The sequence below is a fragment of the Hyalella azteca genome, unplaced genomic scaffold (assembly GCF_000764305.2).
Source record: "Hyalella azteca isolate HAZT.00-mixed unplaced genomic scaffold, Hazt_2.0.2 contig15311, whole genome shotgun sequence".
NCBI classification, from domain to species: Eukaryota; Metazoa; Arthropoda; class Malacostraca; order Amphipoda; family Hyalellidae; genus Hyalella; species Hyalella azteca.
The window spans coordinates 80,608-104,144 of NW_025945168.1; the positions used below are offsets into that span (position 1 = coordinate 80,608).

At 37.8% G+C, this 23,537-nt stretch overlaps 2 protein-coding genes across 2 annotated transcripts; one reads left to right on the forward strand and one right to left on the reverse strand.

Moving 5' to 3' along the window:
* Nucleotides 1–3,089: 3,089 nt before the first annotated feature.
* On the forward strand, nt 3,090–12,427 carry LOC108674484 (negative elongation factor B). Its single transcript, XM_018162438.2, has 9 exons — nt 3,090–3,234; nt 3,951–4,049; nt 5,823–6,011; nt 6,282–6,464; nt 6,734–6,990; nt 7,726–7,888; nt 8,903–9,058; nt 9,505–9,957; nt 10,245–12,427. Exons 1-9 carry the CDS (start codon nt 3,130–3,132, stop codon nt 10,380–10,382), a joined length of 1,743 nt encoding a protein of 580 aa, XP_018017927.1. The 5' UTR covers nt 3,090–3,129; the 3' UTR covers nt 10,383–12,427.
* Nucleotides 12,428–15,346: 2,919 nt separating this feature from the next.
* Nucleotides 15,347–23,291, reverse strand: LOC108674488 (protein phosphatase 1 regulatory subunit 12B). Its single transcript, XM_018162443.2, has 8 exons — nt 22,827–23,291; nt 22,211–22,415; nt 21,657–21,779; nt 21,380–21,476; nt 20,207–20,435; nt 19,432–19,572; nt 18,459–18,608; nt 15,347–18,061 (listed from the first exon to the last, which is right to left on the reverse strand). The coding sequence occupies exons 1-8, from the start codon at nt 22,881–22,883 to the stop codon at nt 15,878–15,880; spliced, it is 3,186 nt and encodes a 1,061-aa protein (XP_018017932.1). The 5' UTR covers nt 22,884–23,291; the 3' UTR covers nt 15,347–15,877.
* Between the last annotated feature and the right edge of the window lie 246 nt (nt 23,292–23,537).

Genomic DNA, 23,537 nt, shown 5'->3' on the forward strand with positions numbered 1-23,537 from the left:
TCAGCAAGTAATCATGTTGGCTAATTTGCTCTGCAGCATGAGCATGCTTGCGCATGGGGAGAAGTATGAAAATTATGCTGGTTTTAGGCAATGCTGGGCTATTTCAGTCGTCCCGTGTCACCCCGGTTGCCAAAGTCACCCGTCACTTTCACACTTTGGCTTGGCCAACGTTTGTTATTTTGTTTTGCCGGCATTTGTTGCTATTGTAGTGGTGGCCGAAGTCACCCCCAGACCCCAGTGGCCAAAGTCACCCCAGTTGATGGTACCAGAATTTTTTATCCCATCAAAATTGTTCCAGAAAGTGTCACAAGATTAGGCCTTCCCACTTCCCGGTTCCCAGTGTCATTGATGTGTACTTTAATGAGTTTAATCTACCAATCTAAAAAATTATCCAAATATACGTATATATGTATAAAAATCAGTCTTTTATATGTATATATATGTGGATTATTTTTGAGATTGGTAGATTAAAGTAGACATCCATGTAGGGAAGATGAAACATAAAAATAACTGTGTGTGTGTGTGAAATAGCTGTATGCAAAATGAAACCTGAAAAAATACCTGTAAGTGGTAACTGGTAACAACTTAACAAGTAACAACTAACATGTTGATGATAGTCGACAGCTAGTAACAGGCTGAGGTTGACAACATTACACCAAAATCTTTTGAACAGTTTTATAATAATCATAGTGGCAAAGCAGAGTGTTTTTTAGAGTGGCGGCATCTCGGCCATAAAAAGCCATTTACGAGGCACAAATTTATTTACAAAGTCCATGCACATGTTACCCCAAATCTCTAATTTTACCCTAAAGCAGTCAAATGGCAATGATAAAATTTGTCTTTACTGTAAATTGAGCACATGTTGATGCATTCTGACTGCTTTGACATGACTGCAACTATGCGCGATCTTCAACAAATCGTTTAGTTGATTTGTTTACATTAGGATGTTTTTGTTTTTTCTGCAGGATATTTTGGCAGGAACGGTAAAGCAATGCAGATTGCGAAAGTTGAAAATTTTATGAAGTGTCATGTTTGCGAAGTGCAAACCGCAATTTTTCAATCAAACAAAAAGTTATGATATTCCAGCCACAAGATTTCATACCTACTGAAATTATATGACATTAGAGCTGCGATATTTCAGACAAAAATAGGACTTTTCCAGCCCTGTAAGTAGACCAGTAAAGTTAAAAGTATCATGGATCATACCAGCATTATCATACTTAAGAAATTGGTTTAAAACTTGAATAAATGAGGATATTAAAAATGAACTGATTCTAAAAAATCTCTGGTTTGTCACTATGGTTTTATTCTGTATTTACATTATGTAGGTATGTATTATGCTGATTTTTAAATAATACTTAATACTATTAAGTAAAATCTAAAGGCTTTATCTATAAATGTAGCGGTAGCGCTGTAGCGGCAAAACCTTGTATCGCTACTTGAATATGTAGCGGGCGCTACCGTTACATTGCCTTAAATGTAGCGCTGCTACCACTACTGAAAATGTAGTGGCCGCTTACATGTAGCATGCTACTGCCCACCTCTGTGTATCATGTTAATCTATGATCTAAATATTCTGTTATTGTGTTAGTTGTTCACAAGCTATCAGGCTCATTTATTACAGTCCATTATTTTGGCCTTTTGCAAAGTATTAAAAATCTTGATTGAATGAAAGAATCTTGATTTTTTTTTAATATTCACATATTTAGTTTGAGATTTTTAGTTCAAGGATATTACCATCAAACAGGTTAAAAAGGGATGGTTTTGAGCATTTTTTGTTAATAACTTCTTACCATGAAACATTTCAGAAACAAATTTAGGCTCATTTTATAGATCTTTGCAAGGGCTATCGAATGGCATCTTCAAAAAAATTCCATATGCTATTCTAAAGGTGCCAGACGCAAAATAAAACCGTTCCGATTTACCCCTGGGAACGGGGTAATCCAGGACACTTGCAATAAAAGTTTTAAATTTTAAAACGTTTGAAGCATGCAGATTGCAGAGTGTACTCATTCATTACTAACAGTACTCTGAAGTCCTCCTCTTTCATTGTAGATGATGTAGATGTAAAATAAATGACATTTTCTGTGATTTTTACTTGTTTTTCCTTTATTGACATGATATTACCATATTCATTAATTTCCATATTATTAATGTGATATTACTGTATCCATGGACTGATGGACATGCCATTGAGCATTGATAACGAGTCAACAACCTTGTCTGCTGCAAGCTTCATATCAGCAGCCATGTAACATTTCTTCTGTATCTGTAAGCTTACAGGATGGTTTTTAAGTTCGCACAATTTTAATCAAGTCAAGTGATTTCACTATAACAAAAAAGATCCTGAAAAACATACCTGAAACAGAAAATAATGTTTTAGTGACAACCATCATAAGTTTTGGAGAAATAAATCATAGTTTAGGTCAATTAATTTTTATTCTATGATGCCCAGTGCACAATTCTATATATACCATTGTATGTAAAATTTTGTGACGACCAATGATGCACTAATTTTTGATGAGTGATTTTTTTTTGCTAAGCGAGGTAAATGTAATCAAAATTCTTTGTTGTTAATAAATTTTTTTTTAACTAGAGCCTTTGCTAACTGAGGTTCTACTGTAAATGCATTTTTAAGGGTGTCCCTAATTACCCCGGGGGGTGTCCCTTTTTACCCCGTTGCGCAGAAATGGCTGCCATTTTTTTTTTTTGGGGAATGAGATAGGCAAATTCCATCAATTAAGTTTTCAAGCCGACACCTGGTGCATCTTTTATGTAAGTAAAATTTTTTAATACAGCAAATATTTTTTTTGCTGCAGACCTTAGCAGAGGTAACTACTTTTCCAAAATCGCACTTTTCATCCTTTTTTCAGCGATTTTTTAGAGATAGTAAATGCTTGATTTCTTTACTAGCTTCATACATAATAGATAGTAAAAATGTTGAAGTTTACTCCACTATTTTTAGTTTTGCAATATTTTGATTAGTTTAGCTGCTACAGCATTTCTACAAAATGTGGGACACGCATCCCGATTTACCCCACCTGTCCCTTTTCACCCCGTTTGATGGTATTCTTCTGATTCTCACTAGCAATAGCTAACTTAAACATCCAACTGTATTGTGACTGACAAATGTCAGGATTTGGCCTAGAAGAGATAGGCATCCCAGGGGGTGCTTATCTTAAAGATTCACTCAGCCACTGCACTGATCCTCTGAAGGCCATTGAAGAGTTTCAGGTGAGTTATGCTACTAACTATTGCCAAATAAATGAGCTTACTGCTAAATGACAAACTAATTGTTTTTTTTTTCATAAGATGAGGTAATGTGGCAATCTAGAACAACCTTGAGTTTTCCCAGGCAACATACCTTAAGCAATGGCAATGCGTAAATAATATTGATTTTAATACTTAATTGTACTGATTAGTTATACCATTAATCCAAGTTAATTTTTTCTTTCTAAAATGTACTTGAACAGATTTAATTATGCACATAAATTCAAATTTTCAATGGTGCTATTGATCCTCAAGGTAAAAAACCATTCAAAACATCTGTTATTTTAGGCTATAAAATCAATACTTAATTTTTGCAAATCACTTATTACATTGAGTTCTTCAAGCAGAATTTTTCCCAATTAGTCATTAGTTTTTCTCTTCAATTTTATCAAGAGTTCAAGCATGAGCTGTGTGAAGGTGTGAACATGGATCCTTAGTTTGAAAACTAAAAGCATAGTCAACCCCTTTTCTTGAGATTCTCAGCCTTGAGGCCATGATTCAAATTAAACTGACCCAGCAACAATACTGAGTGTAAACACCTGACAATTTATTTGTTGTCAGGAACACCCTGCAGGCTATGAGCATCTTTGCAAACAAATCTAGGTATTTATTTAGTGTTCATCTTTGATGCAACCAGCTCTGCACCTCAGCACTGTATTTATATCTATCATATTTTTCAGGTTGAAAATGGTATTTTATTGCCATCTCTCCGTCCAATGTTGCACCTACTGGATCTTCACAATGTCAAACGCCTTGATTTCCATAATAGCATCATGGAAGTGAGTTCTGATTGATAAATTCTACAGCCTTCTTCCTCTTTATCTCTTTCAAATGCATCAAGTTTGAAGTTATTCCTCAGATAAATCTCTGGAATAAATGTATTTTAAGTACCTAATGAAATTAAACTCAAATTCTGTTAACATTATTCACTACTGGGTACCACAAGTTTTCTGTGAAAATTTTTACTCAATGAACTTTTTCAACATTTTTTTTATTTTTCAAGTAGGAAAATCACAGCATACCAGATGTTGGATAATATATACATAGGTATATCAACTTGAATGAAAATTGTTGCAAGTGACAGATAAAGCTGTTTATTAAAGCTTGCAACTAATCGTGTTGGTTTGTTGTTTTCACCTTAAGGGGAGTGTCTACCCTAAAAATCAAAGTTTTCGGATTTCCGGTTTTTAAACTCATCTTAAAGCTTTTTTTCTGCCGCATTGAACGGTACTAGAAGTCTAGAAACATCTCTGTACGTTGATTTATGCATTCAGGACAGATCCCAAAAGGGGGGAGGGTGGTAGGGTCCCTTCACAAATGTCTATGGGGATAATTACGGCCAAGCCATATAAAATGCTATCACTGGACCTGCAGCTCAGTTATCACTCAGCCATCACACGGAAAGGTGTTGATGTAGTCGTCCTAAGCACCGCTGACTAACTTTGAAGGGAGATAACGCTTACTTCCGGTATTTAAGCTACATTACATGCCTTTGCATAGCGCGCCGCGGCTTTTCGCCTCTACTGAATAGTTTAAAAACATGAAAACCTCTCTCATGGCAAACCTATCTCCTCCTAGAGATTTTAAGCTACAACAATGAGACATATACCGTTCGATTTGCAAAGAAAAGATATACAAACTGGTCATAGGCTTTTTTTCCAAGTTCATTATAGTTCGGATTTTATTTTGCAAAAGGGGGGGGGGGGAAGTGGAGGTAAATCTAAAATTTCGAAAAATTTTGGACAAAATGCTCCCACACCCACAAAAATGCGAAATTTTAAAAAACCCTACAACCAGTTTGTAGATATGGTCTTTACGCATCAAATGATATGTGTCTCGATGTTGTAGCTTGAAAATCCTAGGAGGAGTCTATTGGTTTTCTAAAGTACCCCTTTTTGGCCATTTTCTAAGAATGTTTTCTTTCAATTTTTTTTTTCAAAAATTGACATGAATAAAACCTGAGTTTTTTAGGGTTTACACATGTGTACCAAATTTCAAATTGATCCCTCTGTAAATTACCGAGATATACCGGTAATTTAGGGTAGACGCTCCCCTTAATAAATTATTGACTATATGTATAATTATTAATTAAACTTGCTATTAGTAGTGCTTAATAGAAGTGCCAATAGTTATATGAATGATTGGAGTTATCTTATTATTTTGAAGTCATTAATTTCATCATTCTACAGATTTGCTAGCCATTTCATTTTTGAATAATTACCTCTTTCATGCTCTATGGTACTGCAGTGCATACAACTTGCTGTAAAAATGATCTATTGCTTTGTCGTCTTGAGATTTTTGTTCTGTTTGTACTATAAGATAGATAGAAGAACAAGTTTCTTGATGAAGCAAACATGGTCGTGCTTTCATGATGCCTTTAGAATGTTGCTTTATTGTGGATAAATTGGTTCATAACTTCTAAATAATTTTGAATTGTTAAGTATTATCATTTCATTGGATCAACATTGCTGGTGTATATAAAATTTTAAATACTACTAGTATGTTATTTAATTTGAGATAATGTTTCCCAAACCTGCACTTCTTGCCTGCAGGAATTACGTGATAAGCTCATAGCTCAGATCACGGAGCTGGGAGCCAAAGAAGGCAGGGAGAGGGACCGTAAACTCAAGGAGCTGCTCACCAAAAGCTTTCCTGTCATCAAAATAAAAGCATTAAGACCTGTGGTCATGTGCATCCTGAAGCACATGGCTCATGTTGAGGAAAAGTATCTAAAAATATTGGTGAGTGATTTGTCTTGTACTTACTTTGATGTCCATGTTGAGAGTTATCAAGTTGTCTTAGTAGTACATATTTACTTATGAAAATTTTAAAAATATCTCTAATAGGATACTAAGGAAGTAACCTAGAGTAAAATGCACATTGGTCAGTGTTAATAAACCTCATTACAATGAATAAATGTTGATGAACATTCACAACTGGCTTCAAAAACCAATTATTTAAGCATAATTAATTGCAAAAATAGTTCAATCACTTGTATGAATTTCCTGCAGGTTCGAGATCGCGAGCTGTACGATGCATGTGACACTGAGGTCAAGAGACAAATTTGGAAAGATTCTCAGGCACTTTTTGGTGACGAAGTGTCACCGCTTCTCACTGGCTACATCACCAGCAAGGAGGACACTCTTTTCAGTGTTGACAATCTCCATAATCTTTTCTTCAGTCCCTCTCCTAAAGTTAGTATACCTATATTTCTATATCCTGTTCATAAAATTTATAAATTGAAGTTTAAAGATTTCCCCTTTGAACTAGAGTTATTATTTTTTTTTAACTTATGATAATTGATTTTTTCTTCTCAAAGTTTTTGTAAAATTACAAAGTTTTACTTATTGATTTGCTTGTGCAGGTCAGTACGATTTGTTTGTGCAGTAGATCATTTAGTTACATATAAAGTTCTTCAACAGCAAATTAGTCATTATTGATTCAATGTTCCCACATTCTCCAGGCTCGACGTCAAGGCGAGATGGTACAAAAACTCGTCCACATGATCGGGCGCAACGTCAAACTTTACGATCTTGTACTGCAGTTCTTGCGAACGCTGTTCTTGCGCACACGATTTGTCCATTATTGTTCATTGAGAGCCGAGCTGCTGATGGCGCTACATGACAAGGAGGTGCACGACATCACGGCCGTGGATCCCTGCCACAAGTTTACCTGGTGTCTCGATGCTTGTATCAGAGAAGGCAGAGTTGATGCCAAAAGGTCAGATGTTGTCACTTGCGTTTGGTGCAAATTTAACCTTTACAATGGCTAAGAATTGAGTTTTAGTCTGAAGGAAATTTACGTCGTCTGAATATTACATTTTAATCTTGGGGTAATCTATTTATTGACAATAGACGTAACTGACGGCCTATAAATGTATTGTGAACCTGGTGTAATAATTTTCTAGATAGCCAGACTTTTCAAATGGTCCCATTGATTTAATATTGTATTTCCCGAGACAAATATTTCTACACAATTATTTATTCTAAATGATATTAATTAATATTAGTAAACTTGTAATATTATAATGTTACACTCATTAATACGAGTGTAACATATTAATATAATATTAATATTTTACACTGTTATATTATACTGTTATTAATATATTACTGAATAACAGTGGTTAGTTAATAACTAAATAAGAATTAGTCACGTACGTAGCAATTTTTTCTCCTTTGGTGGCGGTTTTTGTGTTTGTTCTTATAATGGTGATTTTTACTTGGAATTTCGAAATATAGTAAAATCCAAAGCTCGAGAATGTAGCTCAAAATTTGAACTTGAAATATCTTGAATTAATATTCACTGGTGATTTTGCACATTTTGCATTTGCAACATTTGCATTTTTTTAACTATTACAAACTTTCAGGTATAAAGTTTATCAATTACCTGCAGGTTTTTCATTCCCGATTGTCTTTATCTTCACTTTTCATTGAAGTTTTAATGTCGTTGCAGATCGCGTGAGCTGCAAGTCTTCTTGGACAGCATCAGACGTGGTCAGGAACAAGTGCTGGGCGATCTCTCCATGATATTGTGTGATCCTTACGCCATCAACTTCCTTGCTAATTCCGTCATCAGGCTCTTGCACCATCTCATGAACAACGACCAGATGCCTAGGGTGCGTTCCACGCGGTCTTCGAGATGACGCAATTCATATATAGTAGAACCCAGAGGTTTAATTTGATTTATTCTTTTTTTTTTTGGTTAGCTAGTACTCAAGTGTCATAACCTCAAGCTCAGCTTCAGCTTTAAGAGTAATTATGACGATATTCATGTTGAAAGCAAAATAAATTTCCTACTTAGGATGAGGTTATTAGTGTGTAACGAATGTAATGGCAGATTTCGTAGTGAAAAGGTTGAAGCGAATAAATGCAGTATTTTCTGAGCAATGAAACACTCCTAAAATATTTTTTTTAACTCATTTCATCTGCTAAGAAGATCCAGATACCAGGCTTGTAAAATCTTCTACATGGCGTCACAGCAATACGAGTCGAATTGTTAGGTGTTATGTATACAGTCCTTTGCAAAAGATTATTTTGAATTTTGATCTCCGATGATCTTTGAGTAGGAATATCTGCCGTTGCATGACACATTCATGAAAATGAAAACAATTATTGCTTGATAATTAATATGGATTGGTGGAATATTTGAATGAGTACACCTGAAGGAACTTTTTAGCATTGTTATTTGCACATGAAATGGGGAAAAATGGGGTCAACCAGAAGCGATATTGCTTTGAATGCTCCCCATGACAATCTTGTATAAAATTGGTATAATATTCGTTGCACTTTTGTTAAGTAGGAGCTAGAAGATATAGGATTATAGTAGATGTAATAGATATAGGATTTGTATAGTAGGAGCTTTAATATAGTAGGAGTAGATATAGGATTTGTATAGTAGGAGCTTTAATAGGATTAACTTTTATTGTTAGTCAGTAGGCTTGTCTCTGTTGTATTGACAGGCTAACAATAAAATAGGAAATTCTATTAAAAAATAGGACCCTGGAAGTTTACTGGACTCTTTGATCATATCTCGAGTGAAGAATCTGTCAAATCAGGCGAAGGTACGTAGCACCTCAACCGTTGGATATTTCCTGCAAAGCAACTTGTTCTCATTGATGAAACGTGTGCAGGAGAACAGCGTGTTGGTATTGGTGCTTCGAATGCTGGCCCTGGGGCTGCACTCCTGGGATATGATCGAAAGTCAGGTCTTCAGAGAACCTAAGCTCGACCCTCAGATCGTCACGAAATTCTTACCTGCTCTTGTGTCACTCATGGTGGACGACGAGGTGAGTGTTGACGTCACTCATGGTGGACGATGAGGTGAGTGTTGACGTCACTCATGGTGGACGATGAGGTGAGTGTTGACGTTACTCATGGTGCACGATGAGGTGAGTGTTGACGTCACTCATGGTGCACGATGAGGTGAGTGTTGACGTCACTCATGGTGGACGATGAGGTGAGTGTTGACGTCACTCATGGTTTACTATTATTAGGTTTTGGAGTAACTTGATAAATAATGTTGCTAGTCAAGTTTCAATTATTCTGTATTTGAGCTTCCTTTGATTTCAAGATATCAGTTTTTCGTATGAGCAATGTAAATTATTTTGTTCGATCACGATCTGGATGCAGGATTTCTTCAAAATAAACATTTTTGAGTGCTTAAACGAAACTTCGAGCTGGATATAATGCATTTTTCTTTGTATTCATTTGTTAATGTTAAAATTTTTGACAGGTAAGAAAGCTAAATTCTAAACTGCCCTTGGACGAGAGAGAGACGGCCATCGCCGTCATCGAACACTCGGGTCCACCACCGGACGCTTACCAGGCGTACCTGCAGGAGAGCAGCGTGGCGTGCGTCCTAGCCATGCACTACACGCTTCACTGCGCCTCTAAGCGCGACCGCGCCGGCGTCATGCGCGTCCTGGGCACCCTGGCCACATGCCACCAAGACCGCGCCTTCCACGACACTTTCCTGCACTCTCTTGTCGCGGCGCTTATCCCCATGACTGAGGAGTTCGCTCTTGAGGACTTTTGTACTATTGTGTTTGATGAATTCTTTCTAACTAACATCAGTCGTGAAAATGTCATGCGGCACCTCATGAAGCTTGTGTGGTACGTGCATCACAAGCTGCCTGACAATCGTAGGGAGACTCTGCTCAAGGCTCTTCAACCTGGCACCCATCAGGTAACTTTGTGCTCATCAGTCTGTTGATAGTCACTATGGCAAGATATTAGTAGTACACTCTACCTACAATAAATGCTAAAAAAATATGGTCAGGTCGTCCGAACACTATCTAGTACAACTTCTATGATTGTCTTTAAACTTAAAATGACATAATTGTAATGGAAAAATTTCGTGTTTGTTTTGATCTTTAGAATTTGGTAACATTTTACAAGGCGAGGGAAAATCTTAGTTAAAAGCGGCAAAATTTTGTAAGGCTTAAGTATATGAAGTATATTATGTTTGTGCAGAGTGAGAATAGCCAGACGCTCTACGAGAATTTGAGGCGTCGGGTGGCAGCTCACCAGGAGGCACAGAAGCAGCCGCAGCCTTCAGAGAGCAACGACAGCCCGCTGCTCTCGATGCCAACACCACCTCCAGTATCTTAATGATGACGTCATCCAATTATTCGTCAATTGGCAACCAACTAGAGATATAACAAGCAATTTGCACGAGGTTTCAAGTGGATATTATTTTAACAATCTTGAACTTTGTCTCTAATGGTGAATAATACGGTTTACTTTAATTTATATTACAAGGGATTCAGAAAATAAGCTTGTATTGGATGAATTTACAAAAATAAATCTTGATGCAATTTCAAATTAGTGAGTCGGTTTCGAAAATTTGCAGGGTAAGCTTTCGCACTAAACGTGTGAGCTTTATTAGGCGTACACAAATAATCTGAGTAATTTGAGCATTATAAGTTTGAGAGAGTTGATCGTCATGGAAATTTGTACGCCCAAGCAGTTCGAGTGTCCGATGCAAAGATCATCTGAATAAATAAATTACAATGTGCGTACATATCCAAAATGGACTTATAATTGCGAGATTTGGTCTTCGAGCTTGTGACATTTTTACCTGTACAATTCACCGGCTCGCGTGCGCCTCGATAATAACCGCTGAATATAAGTAGGTATTAAATACTTTTTCGTTTACGATTAGCTTTTTGTAAATCCACTATTAATTTTGTACATCGTACGCACGATTTTTGTACTTATCTTATACAAGTGAACTTGCGTATGATGCTTTTGGCAAATTTTACAATTTTTGAGCTAATGGTTGCATTCACCGATTCATTTGTATATAATAATACTATAATTCCTATAAGTTATTATTAGCGTGCGTGGCATTCTCAGTCGGATAATTGAATGTTTATTACATTATATTTTCAGTTTCGTTAGCTAACCGCCCTCATGAAGTTATCACCTTGCTGGAAATTTCTTACTCGATTGTGATAGTCCTGAATACGTACCCACGATTAGAAACCTAAATTCACTACCTTTCAACTCGGAAATTGATTCAATTTTGGGAAATGTTACTATTTCATAAATCGATACCGAAACTATTTTCTCGTACATTTCAGTCGCCACGCCGGTTATGGATTTCGCGCAGAGTCAAATTCACTATTGCACAAGATTAGTATCAGTAATATTCTCCGAAAATTTTCAGTTTTCTATTCCCATCACATCCATTTTAACATGTGCAACTTCCAAAAACTTTCTTAACTCGGTATCTAATCCATAGCTCGAGGAATTGTTAAACTCATTTTTATTTTGAGCTCTATCTTAAGATATGCCGTTCCCTAGACCAAAAAAAGTACAATTGCTATCCTATTTCGCCGCCCACAACCATTGTCAAACTCCGTATCCCTCGCGAGTGAAGTTATTATGTGTAATAGCGATCTGCAGATGCATGAAGGATGCAATTTGTCACTGTTCTAATATTATTTTGGCTTCTCCATCTTTGTTCAGCAGTTTTTTTGCTCATGCTGCTTGTATATTTCCCAAGCCTAAAATATTCGTGTAGATAATTTCGTATAGAATTATTACACTCCGCACTTATGACCACAAAGCGGCGTTTCCGCATGGCTCGATTTACAAAATCCAATTACTTCTTAATTGCCATCGCTGTGCCTGGGCTTCCCGACCGTTTTAGATAGGACATGTCGGCGTCTTTGCTTCCTTTCTCTTGCCTGTAAATCGTAAGTAAACGATCATAATTAATAATTAATCATGTCTCATGCGTGAACACGCAATGGGAGAAAATAGGTTACCGGAAACTCTCGAGTAAGCCAACCCAGTTTACTGTACAAAATGCATTAAAAATACTACCGAGAGAATCGCTGCGTCCTTTGTATTTCGTACTTTGGTGAACTAAATCTCTAATGCTAAGTAGTTATAAACGTGTAAAAATAATCTCTTCAAGCGGACGGAATGTGTGTTTTAGACTATAACTATTCGATCAGGAAATAGTTCTAACATTAAGTTTGACATCACAGCAAAGGCAGAAAATTGCTTCTGTTGAAGCAATCTATTCAATAGCAGATTCTATTTGCATCTCATATGTCAATGGTAGCTAACAAACAGATTAAATTCCTCATCGGGTGCAACATATTTGTACAATGTAATTAAAATTAAGATAAAATTATTGTGAATGTTACGTCTTGTAGTCCCTTCACTTAAGAAAACCTATCCTCCAAGTCAATCAATGGTGAAAAGTTGCGTTGATCTGAGCGATTAGAGTAAGTACATGATATCGCCTAACTGCAAAGAATTATTTTTCATAGCCCCAACACAGAATTGTTGTATGATAGCGGAAGTTAAAAAATGAAAGGATTGACGAAATACCAATATTATTGTTCACAAAATCAAAATTCATAGTTAGCTTCCCTGCAGTAATTACGTAATGGGATTAATGATTCACTGGTGAATTACTTTGAACTCTAACTGAGCAGGCGGCCTCTCGAAATTATGCGTTATCCTTAATCTGAAACAGGAACTCAAGAGCCACACGAGAGAGCAAAAATAGGGATCATAGGTTGACATTTAAATCCATACTCCGTAAAATCAAACGAGAAATATACCTGGATATACGAAGGCAGCATCATTAACTACATGGGAAAATGTGGTATTACATCAGAATAGCCGTGTGAAAACGTATATATACCAAGTCTTGCCCAGAGACGACTGCTTGTAACCATAAAAACGTTACAAAGCATCGATCCAGAAGGAGGCTAATTACAAGAGAACAGTAGACGGATATCAGCATTATACGGATAAAACAAGTTGGTCTGGGTTTGCCGAAAATCCCTTAGGCTGAATAATATTGGGCACCCAATGGGAACGTTCTTGAGGGACGGCAGTACATATCAGCTCGGAAATTTTAAATACACAAAGAATGAGAACAAAAAGTCGGAGTCTTCATATCGACCTGTCTTAAAGCAAGACATGAAGCGTTGCAATTGCCATCACTAAATCATAGCCGCAAATTAATTAAACTTTCGGCATAAGCAGAAGAGTGAGAATGTACAAAAATATATTTTTCTACATCAAACTTGGGGGTAAATTGTTACAGGCACTAATGATAAATAAGATAATATCAAGGCTCGAACTTATTGGTCAAGAGTATTACACAATTTCGTCGACGCCGCGCAAATGCTTTGAAGTGTATATACAGGGCATACTAAAGACAAGTCACGTCAACAACGAAGGTACCAATCCAGAATATCCGATAGCCTTTGATCTGTAACTAAACATTCTAAGAACAAGTCATACGAAGCCGCTCGGTCTTTTTGTTTACAAAACAAAACTTGGGTCGAGCAGGTCCCCCAAAATACTAATTTTTCGCGGTTGTTCCTTACAGAAGGCAAGAGTTACATTTGGCTCAAAGTACAACCACAAAGACTTTATTTATAAATTGAATTCCTTGACGATGTAGCATTATTCTTACCCTCATTGTTGTTACGCACGTTTATCACTTAAGCTGAGAGCCAGCAAGTTCGACGCAAGATTCAAATTTGGCCTTCCAGACAATATTGAGCGTATTTGACCTGCAGACATTTCTGGAGCGACCTCAAAGTCACTTGAAAGGATATGTTCTCACCAATAACAGTACATGTCAACGTCTACATCACAAATATTTATCATGATTAGATATCTCTTCTGTGAAAAAATAGTAAGCATTTCTTGATGCAATGGAAGACTCATATTGATTCATAATTAATGTCCGTGAAAGACCTGCACATATCGAATGTTAAAAATAAGCGCAAATATTTTGTTGATTACTTCAAGCTCAATGAATGAGAGACAAACACAATCCTAACACCTGTAATGAGGCGACAGTTTATCTGTTGAAACGCGTTAAGCTTCTCACTTACTTGAATATACATATCACAAGAGATTAATTCGGGATATAATAAAAATTCATATCTACCTACAGCACAAAAATAAATGCTTCCGTTACAGAGTAGACCGTGCAGTATAATAGCAGTAGCTATTTTACTGCTATTATACTTCCGTCAGTAGAATAGCATTGAAACACTGAACAGTTTAGCGACATATAGAGGAAGCCCGATATTTGAGCGCACCACTGCGGCAAACGATTACGACCTCGACAACTATCGCAATATTCGCTATTAAATTGCCGTCATGAGGAATGGGAAGAAGTTCAAGGAAGACGGATAAGACTGGACACGCACTCATAAATTCGTTTGAGGAACTATCAATGATGGTGCTAGGATTCATTCATAGCTATAAAAAAGCTTCCAACACTAGGTAATTCTGTAGTCAAAAGGTTTGTATGAGTCGCGTTCTGCAAGGTGGCGTCTAATCAACTGATTGAACGAAAGTCTTGTGGCGCGTATGCGCGACGATAGTATGAATAAACGCAAGTTAACAACGTTTTACCTTTATAATAATATCTAATATAGATCACAATTATTCGTTCAAAACATGCGCGTAATCAGCGCCCAATTATAGAAGCTATCACAGCAAGTGGAATGCATAGTGTAAATAGAATGATGATTATCGCACATGCAGACCAAAGGCACAGAGCTGCACGCGTTTACATCATTCAGTAGCATTAGTGAACGCAATCACAGACAAGTAAATAATACATGCGAGTTTGCAATGACAAGTAAGAATACAAGAGGGTTGTTTGCGGGAACTTCACTAAAGTGAATTTAAAATCGTACGTAAACAAATTTTACAGATAAATAATTTTTTAACACCACTCGATCATACTGAATAATTCATAATCTAAGATTAAAAATAACACATAATATAGATATTGCAGATGCAAATTAATACTTATTACTATAATATCATTCATCAGATTCATCGAAGCGATTTACATAGTCAGATATTGCACCATGATTTACATGCTAACTTTCAATGAGTGTTTTACTTTTCTAAGCTTCTAACTGCTCATTATTCGTTAATAAATTAACAAGGTTAGGCCACAAGACAGACTCACTAATCAAGTGTTATAAATGCTGGGCAAAAAGCGGACGCATGCAACGCAATAGAATTTAAACATATATGGTACGAGTACACATACGTTTTTTCGTCAAGATTTAGTCCAGAATCTCGTGCAACAAATATTTTTGTAATATTAGTCTAACCATCAAATAACGGTTAACAAAAACATTATCAACATCTTTCGACACTCATCAATTTTATAACTACTGTAAAGGTTGTCAATGCTGCATCAATTCCAGAGGATTCTGAAGCATTCGGTTATCGAGGATCTATGCACTGCTTACAGCAGCAATCGCGACGAACTATAATGCAGGTTGCAGTTGAAATCGAGCGAGCAAATGTTGAAATCGAGGCATTAAATTTTAGGAATAACTTTGATTTTTAGAAAGCAACTTTTTGACAAATAAATTAAAATCATGGCCAATATAATTAGATGAGATCTTTATCGCAGGAGCAGAATAGGCAGACCAAATTATCCACTCGATCACTTGCACTGAAAAAATGACAGAAATGGGGATGGGAGAGAAAAAAACAATTGAGAATATTTCATCGTTTGCAGTAAAATAACACTCAATGTAGGTATAGAAAACTGCCGTGTATATACGAATCCTTTAGAAACAAAAAGCCTAGAGCAGTACGCAGCAAGATCTGGAGTCGGGAGGGGCAGGGTAATCAACAGAAGGAGCCGTGTATTTTCGGCGAGGTGCCGGTGACGCTTCTGTCCGTAGAGTGGAAGTAGCAGTAGAGGATGGCCGTTCAGACGATACTGACTGTCCGACTTCTCCACCGACGCTGTTACCGTCGTAAGCAAAGTTATCATTGCCGACAAGAACTTGGGAGGTGTGATCTAAAGCCTTTGGGCCTACAGCATCACCACTCGCTCGCCCCAGAGTACCGCTTGCGACGGAACCACCGTCACCTGATGATGGAGATGTGTGAGGTCCTCTGCTCAAGGCGCGTTGCTGCTTCAAGTCTGCTAAGGTACCAGGAGCTAAGGGTTTTACTGTAACTGTGACGTGGATATCGATAGCATTGTTACCGCCGGAATTAAGCTGAGAGTCAAAAATAGCAGGACTCTTGACTTGCAATTGACTTTCTGGAATACTTACTTCTGAGATACCATAACCAGACTCAAGTCGCGGCTCGGCAATTTCTTTCAATGTGTGATGTTCAGTGGCTTTCGAAGTGATGGTAGTGACGGCCGAAGCCTCTTGCTCGCCGTCATCACTCTTGATGGAGGAGGTTCTGGGCGGAGGTACGGGCCGTGTTTGTAACGACCGTCTTTCCAGTGCCAAGGATCCTTCTAATGGAGAATTGATAGTTACAACATTGTCGAGCTTGGCGTGCAACTCGCTTGGCGGCGGCGGGACAGCAGCTGCCGACGTCGAACGCATTTCCATGTTGGAGGAGACTTGCGTCGCGTGTGAGACTGTCACCGTAGACTGTCGAGAGGCTGAAGCAATCACAGTTGAGGAAATTGGCTTGGATTGGGTGTTGGCAATTTGAAGCAGAGGAGAAATTCCAGCTATGAGGTTGGGTGGTTTCTGCGGAGGCTTAGGAGCAGGTTTGCGACGAGCACTTTCTGGAATCAGATCAGGCTGAGGGTCGAGTAGTGGCACTACGGAGTCTTCAGCGTTGGTTAGCAGTCCTCGCTCATTTGATCGATCAAAAGGAGAAATACCTCCATCCATATTTCTAATCGATCCCTGACCAATATCAGGCTCAGATGATCGTTCGCAGTTATCCTCAGCAACCCACATTTGTCTACTTACTGTCCTTGATTGTACGTCTTCCATGACGCTGAAATTGGCATTCCCTTGTAAAGCATTTTCTGCTTCCTGGTTACGATCTGTAACCACAGAGGGAAAATTCGTAACTATACTGGACTGTGAATGCAATTTATCAGTTGATAAATCAGGTGAATCAGTCACGTCTTTCATACCGGTGTGAGGGCCGATAGAAACAGTTTCTGAAGAGTAACCAGAAGAGGGCGTCCGACTATTAGGGACGTAAACGTCAGAGAGAGACTGGATCTTCTTGATAGCGTCTGCGTTTGGGCCGAAATGAGACAATACAAGGTCGCTGTTGCTGTAGCCGCTGTTCACACTGTCATCGTAGTAAATCTCTTCTTCGTCGTCTGGAATTTTTGAACCAGCAGGTTCTACAGTTCTGACATCATCAGCTTCATTACTCTCCGTATCTTCCCATGAGCGATTGTAGAAGGAACTCCCATAATCGCTCTCCTGTTTAGGCTTTTTACTGACACTTAAAGCAGAACGACTGACACTGGTTCTGCGCACGCTAGCTTCGGAGTAGCCAAGAGGTGGCGATTCGTTCTGTTGTCTCGGTGACAAACGTTCTACTGAATCATGGTCAGATGGAGAATTATTTGCATCATTGGTGGAGTTCCCATCTTCAGATCGATCTGATAAGTGTTTGTACTCGTGGGTTTTTTTCGAGATTACAGACAAATATCTAGGAGAATCAACATCATCAGTAGACCCTTGCTCAACGTTGTCTTTTTCTTTGACGTCAGATGATTTTATCTGCTCGTCAACTAGCTCGTCTTCTCTCTTGCCGTCATCAGAAGCGGCGTCACTGTTCATGTCATTAACTTCAGAATCGTCTTTATTGTCCCAGAAGAGATTGTTCCCATTAATGACAGCACCATTAGGGGTACTCGTGGCACCTCCTGACAAGCGCATTCTTGCTTCCTCTTGAGCCTCGCGCTTGGTGGCGAGGCACTTCTCCCTGATGCTGGTCCGACGCACCGACTGCGTGCGCGTGTTGGCGCTGTGACCGCGACGAATCTAAGCAATGGACGAAAATTAAGAAAAATCAGAATTATTCGTCATTAGATTACGACGCTCCTGTAATTAATCTACTGAGTAAGGCAGGGATGAATATTCTTCGACGAAAAAAATATATAAAACTTGTCAAGAGGTAAGGGCAAACCTCAAACTGAAATTATGTTCAGCCTCATAGATATTTTTAGACTGTAAACCTGATTTGAGCTAAACAAATGTATCGAAAATATATCTAAGGTCAAATTTGAAAATTTTATATGGAAAGGATCACACGAACAAGTTGCATCAGCAAGGATTAAATGAAGAAAACGTGAATTTTAAGCGCAATAAAATGATATTATATAGGTTTATAAAGGTCTACAAATTTCCGGAGGGTGGTTAAGAATTAAATGGAACTGACCCTGCCGCGGTGGTCACCAAGCCTGCGGGTCTCCTGCTCGGTGAGCAGCTGCAGCAGACGCTCCCTGAGGTCTTGGTCCTCGCAGATGTCGTAGGGCGTCTCCTGATGTTTGTTGCGCGCGTGCAAATTGGCGCCGTGTAGCACCAGCAGCTGAGATTGTCGGTGATCATGCATAAGTTGTATATCAAGCTGATGATGAATACTGACTAAGACGCCTACTAATCACTTCTTTTTTATGAACACCTACAAGTTTATGGCAATACGAGCATGAACATCTACAAATGCTACGCATACATTTCAACACAGAAGTTCAATGTGTTGGGTTCATTTAATATCATAAAATGAACCCAAACTAGAGTAAAGAAAGAAATTAAGAAAGAAACAAATAAAAAAAGTACACAGTGTGATCAAATTGAAATTCATATTCATTTGGAATGCGTTTCATCATGTCCAAGAAGTGAACAATAGCTGAACACTAGTAAGATTTCTTTTTCATGCCAAAGTTCTTTTAAAATAAGAAGGTTCAGTTACTATGCCAATCTTGAACGGTTGGCCAATGCACCCGTTGTTCATATCAGCTTGAATGGTCTAAATTGAACGATGAGTGATTAAATTTCATGTCATTTATCTTTGAAAATTTAAGACTAAAATTTCCTTGTTGCTATGAAAGGAAATTTAAAATAAGCATACATTCAAAAGGAGTGTGATGGTGCAAATGTACGTACAATAATTTTCTACCTATCATTGAACATGTATGGATAAATAAAGGGTTCAAAGTTTGACAGAAGTCTTTACAATAATGACATACAGAAAACATTTTACGATGTTTGCAAGTATTTCAATAAGCAAGTATATTCCAACCTAGTATACATATTCTAGTACCTAGTCAAACTTGAACAGAAAACAACGACTGCGTATATTCCTGCTGGGGGTGAGGAGACTCACCCCACTTGCTGGTGGTTAACAAACTGACCTCCAGCACGTCAGGGTGTCCCCAGCATGCGGCGGCGTGCAGTGGCGTCCAGTCGTCGGCGTCGCGCAGCTCCAGCGGGAAGTTGTGTGACAGCAAAAACTCGCACACGCGCATGTAGCCGTTGGCAGCTGCCACGTGCAACTGACAAACAAGAAAAACATTCAAATACCTGCCTTTTATGGTTATGTAAATTCCTACCTTATTATGATTATTTAAATTCCTACCTTTCGACGATCATTCAAATTCCTTCTTTAAAATGGCTTGTTTTGAGCATTTATGTTCACATTGATAGTAGACATGTATAGCAATCAAATTCCTCAAAAATTACTTGTATTAGCATTTATTTTCAGGAAGAATGTCGAATTTACTGCAAGATTTGTGACAATGAAGCGAAAATAAGTGCAACGATTAATACTCATGTTATATGTGAAAATATATAACAGTGGCAAATTGTAAAAATATCATAATTTCTTTCTACGTAGCCTGCCATATAAATTCACTCATCACGACACTCGTTATGCTTTAGGCAGTGAGCGGCTAAATTAATATAGATTAATGAACCATGAATTTAACTTCGGAGTCTCTTGAATAAATAACTCTACTCATTGACGAGTTTTAATTGAATTCATTCAATTTAATTCAAGCGACCAAAATCAGAAGTTTCGGCCGCTACGTATCTCTATTCAGAAAAAATGTTGAACAAATATATCAGCTATCCAAAACTTAGAAATAAAAAAAAACTGTATAGGATTAGGACTAAATTTGAAGTACTGACCGGAGTAGCGTTCTGATGATCGCGCACAAGAAGCGACTCTCCGTTATCGCGCATGAGCTTGAGCTCGTCGAGCATGGCGGTCTCTGTGGTGGTGCGGGTCTCATCGATCATAGCCTGCGTGACGCCGCGACGTGCCATCTCGCACTCGATGTAATCGAGCGTCGCGTCGTCCTCGCAGATGTCATATGGCATATTGCCGTCCGCGTTCACCGCGAGAAGGTTGGCGCCGCTGTAAGAGAAAGGGAACTGGTTCGGGAGACGAGGGAATGGGCTGGGGAAGAATACTGGTTATGGAAATGAGAAACGGATTTTGGGAACAAGGACTGGTTGAGGAGGCGAGGAACGGATTGGGGGAGACAAGGAACTGGTTTGGGAGAGGAACTACAGGGAATTGCTTGAAGAAATGGCATAGTGATTTATTAACAAAGGCTAGGAAGGAGGGTAAAGGTTTATCGTAGAGATGTTAACCATGCTGGAAAAGAGGTAGAAGAGAATGTTGTAAGACATGTTAGCACCAGATCAGGGGAAAACTTAGATTCACTTGTGGATCGTATTACACTGTCACCTAAACAAGTCGCGCAGAATCGTAATTTTGCACTTTATTCCATAATTTAGGTTGAAATACAGAAAGTTAACCAAGGTAAGAACCTCTTGCATTACTGTATTTATTGATTATAGACTAGAGAGTGAGATAAATCACTTTTAGAGTATAGGGATAGGGTTGACATAATAATTTGAGACCAAACTCCATGCAACAGATATCACGGGCTTCCTGTAATTGCTTTTTCTTAATTATTAATTATGACAAAAATTCCTTTGTTGCTATGAAAAGAAATAGGGCTGAAAATAGGGTCGCGATGCTGCAAATGAACATATATTCATTTTCAACATATCATTGAACGTATATTGATGAATAAAGGATTCAAATTTTGACAGAAAGCCTTGCGATAATGACATATTGAAAAAATTTTATGATGTTAGCAAGTATTTCAATAGACAAGTATATTGCAACCTATTATTCCAATAATGTGATAAAAAGAAAGGTTCAAAGTTTGAAAGAAGTCATTTTAATATTTCATGATAATGAAATAGGTAGTAAGACATTCAAGGAGCTTAGTGAGTATTAAGACAAGTTAATGTGATGAAAGGAGGGACAGCATGACAGTAACGCACTGCTGCACAAGGAGCTGCGCGAGGTGCAGGTGGCCACATGTGGCAGCTGCGTGCAATGGCGTCCACTTCTCGCTGTCGGCAGCATTGACATCAGCGCCTGTAATGAGGGGAACGTGAGATGCAGTTCTATGCACAAGATATCAATATTCATGTCAAAATAATATTAACAATTCGATATGATAGGAGTAGTATGAATGCAAAAAAATCTATTTTGGTGCCTCTAGTGGTATATATCAACTTGAATGAAACACGTGTGGTACAATTAGAAGGTTCATACCATAGTGTAGCAGTAGAGTTAGCATCTCTGCACTGTCATCAATACAGCACTGATGCAGGGCAGTCAAACCATCCTCATTGGTGGCATTCGGAGACACTGAGCCTGACTGCAGTAGTTCTCGCACTGCACATGTGATAACATCAATGGACAACTGTCTCCAATAACAGACCATGAAGCAACAAAATGAAAATCTTTCTAAATAAAGAATTTTGGCAATTGTATTATCACATTAGTTATATATATGCTTGCAATATAGGACAGGGAGGTATTTTCACACACTAATAGTCAATAATTTTGAAAACAAAAGTTTTGAACAAGCCAGATCACCAATCTGCTAGAACTATCCAGAAGAAAGAAATTTTAAAACTTGAAAACAAGAATTTCATTTTAGCAATTTGATAATTAATGTTGATAATGAAACAAACTGCTGAAAGGCCATATTCTGGAACATGGGATCAAGAACTTAAAATTGATCAATTTCAAGATCTTGATTTCCTGATTTTACTTTTACATTAAGCATTAGATCAGAAATTCATGCTTATTATTTCAGCTACCTTCATCAATATCATTCCTTGCAGCTGCCTCCAGCAACATGACACTGGAAACAAACACAACTCGTTTGCTGTTCTGACGGCGGCGCTTGTATGCTTCATTCTGCTTGGTCTTCTCCCTCTTGCTGGCACTGAGACTTTCCTTCTCCAGCTGGTGGTGTTTTTTCAGCTGCTGGATGCGCCGCCGACGAGCCAATTTGAGTCGCTCCTGAAATTAGTATGTAATATTACTATTTATTGGTGATAATTAATAACAAAGTATTTATCAGTAATGTAAGAGTAAATAACTGACTGAGAAAAATACCCCTCATGCCTTATTGAAGCACATCACAGTTAATTTATGTAAGTATCTATTGCTTGCCATTGTTCCTTATTGCCATAAAATTCCAAACTTCAGATTTTTATATAATATATGTACATTATTTTTATCAATATTAATTTCAATTTTCTTCTGCATAGGAAAATTTTACAATACCTAACTTACATGTATATCTTCCCAAATGCAACCCAACCTAGAATACCTATTGGCAAAAATTATACCTACGTGAAAATAATTGGTACGTAAGTTAATTGACTGCCAGGGCATGGACAGCTAACACAAGCTAACAGTTTTACTCACTTGAGTTGAGAGTTTCTCAATGTAGGCCATTTCAGCAATGAGCTCTCTGTGGTCCATTGTGGGATTTGTGGCTGAGCCTGATCTTGGAGTTAATATTATAAAATCATAACAAATAAAAATGACAAGTCAATTACTGTTGTGCAGGCATCAGCCATCAGGCTGCAGGCAGACAATGGCTTGCTCACAGCCTCACAGGTGGCATGTTGGCTTCTCAAAATATATGAAGACCTAAAGATGTCTCCTAGTCCTATGCTGTAGGATCCTAGTCTTTCATAGGTTCAAAACAGCGTAGCATTGTTTGTTCTTGTAGTTTGTACAGTGAGACTGTTAAGTTGACCACATTTACTTCAACTTTCAAGTCTTTGTCATGTTGTCAAAATTTTTAATAAATAAATTAATAGAAAAAATCATCACTTGTAAATGCATTAACTGACATTATGGAACAAAGAACACAAAGAATGATCTGAAAAAAAAGTATTGTGTTTTCATCCGTGTCTTCCTGTTTTTTTTTTTAAATAAAACTAGCAAAAAATGAAAAACAGAACTACACATGTATAATCTCACAGGGGAAGACCAAAATTATAGGTAAGCAGTTATAAGAGAGATGCAGGCATAGATTAATAGGTAAAGGGCTATAATAATCCTTGCATAGACCCATGCCTACTTAGAAACAATTGTGCGAATCGTAGAATACTTTCAGCAAAACGAACA

Bases quoted from the DNA above. Each gene is read 5' to 3' on its own strand.
- LOC108674484 (XM_018162438.2), top strand. From the start codon at position 3,130: ATGTCAGGATTTGGCCTAGAAGAGATAGGCATCCCAGGGGGTGCTTAT. The intron at 7,889-8,902 runs GTGCGTTCCACG...AAACGTGTGCAG, and splicing joins ACAACGACCAGATGCCTAGG to GAGAACAGCGTGTTGGTATT. The intron at 9,958-10,244 runs GTAACTTTGTGC...ATGTTTGTGCAG, and splicing joins TTCAACCTGGCACCCATCAG to AGTGAGAATAGCCAGACGCT.
- LOC108674488 (XM_018162443.2), bottom strand. From the start codon at position 22,883: ATGGACCACAGAGAGCTCATTGCTGAAATGGCCTACATTGAGAAACTC. The intron at 21,780-22,210 runs GTAGCTGAAATA...TCACATGTGCAG, and splicing joins AAGGAATGATATTGATGAAG to TGCGAGAACTACTGCAGTCA. The intron at 18,062-18,458 runs GTCAGTTCCATT...TCCATTGCTTAG, and splicing joins TTGGTGACCACCGCGGCAGG to ATTCGTCGCGGTCACAGCGC.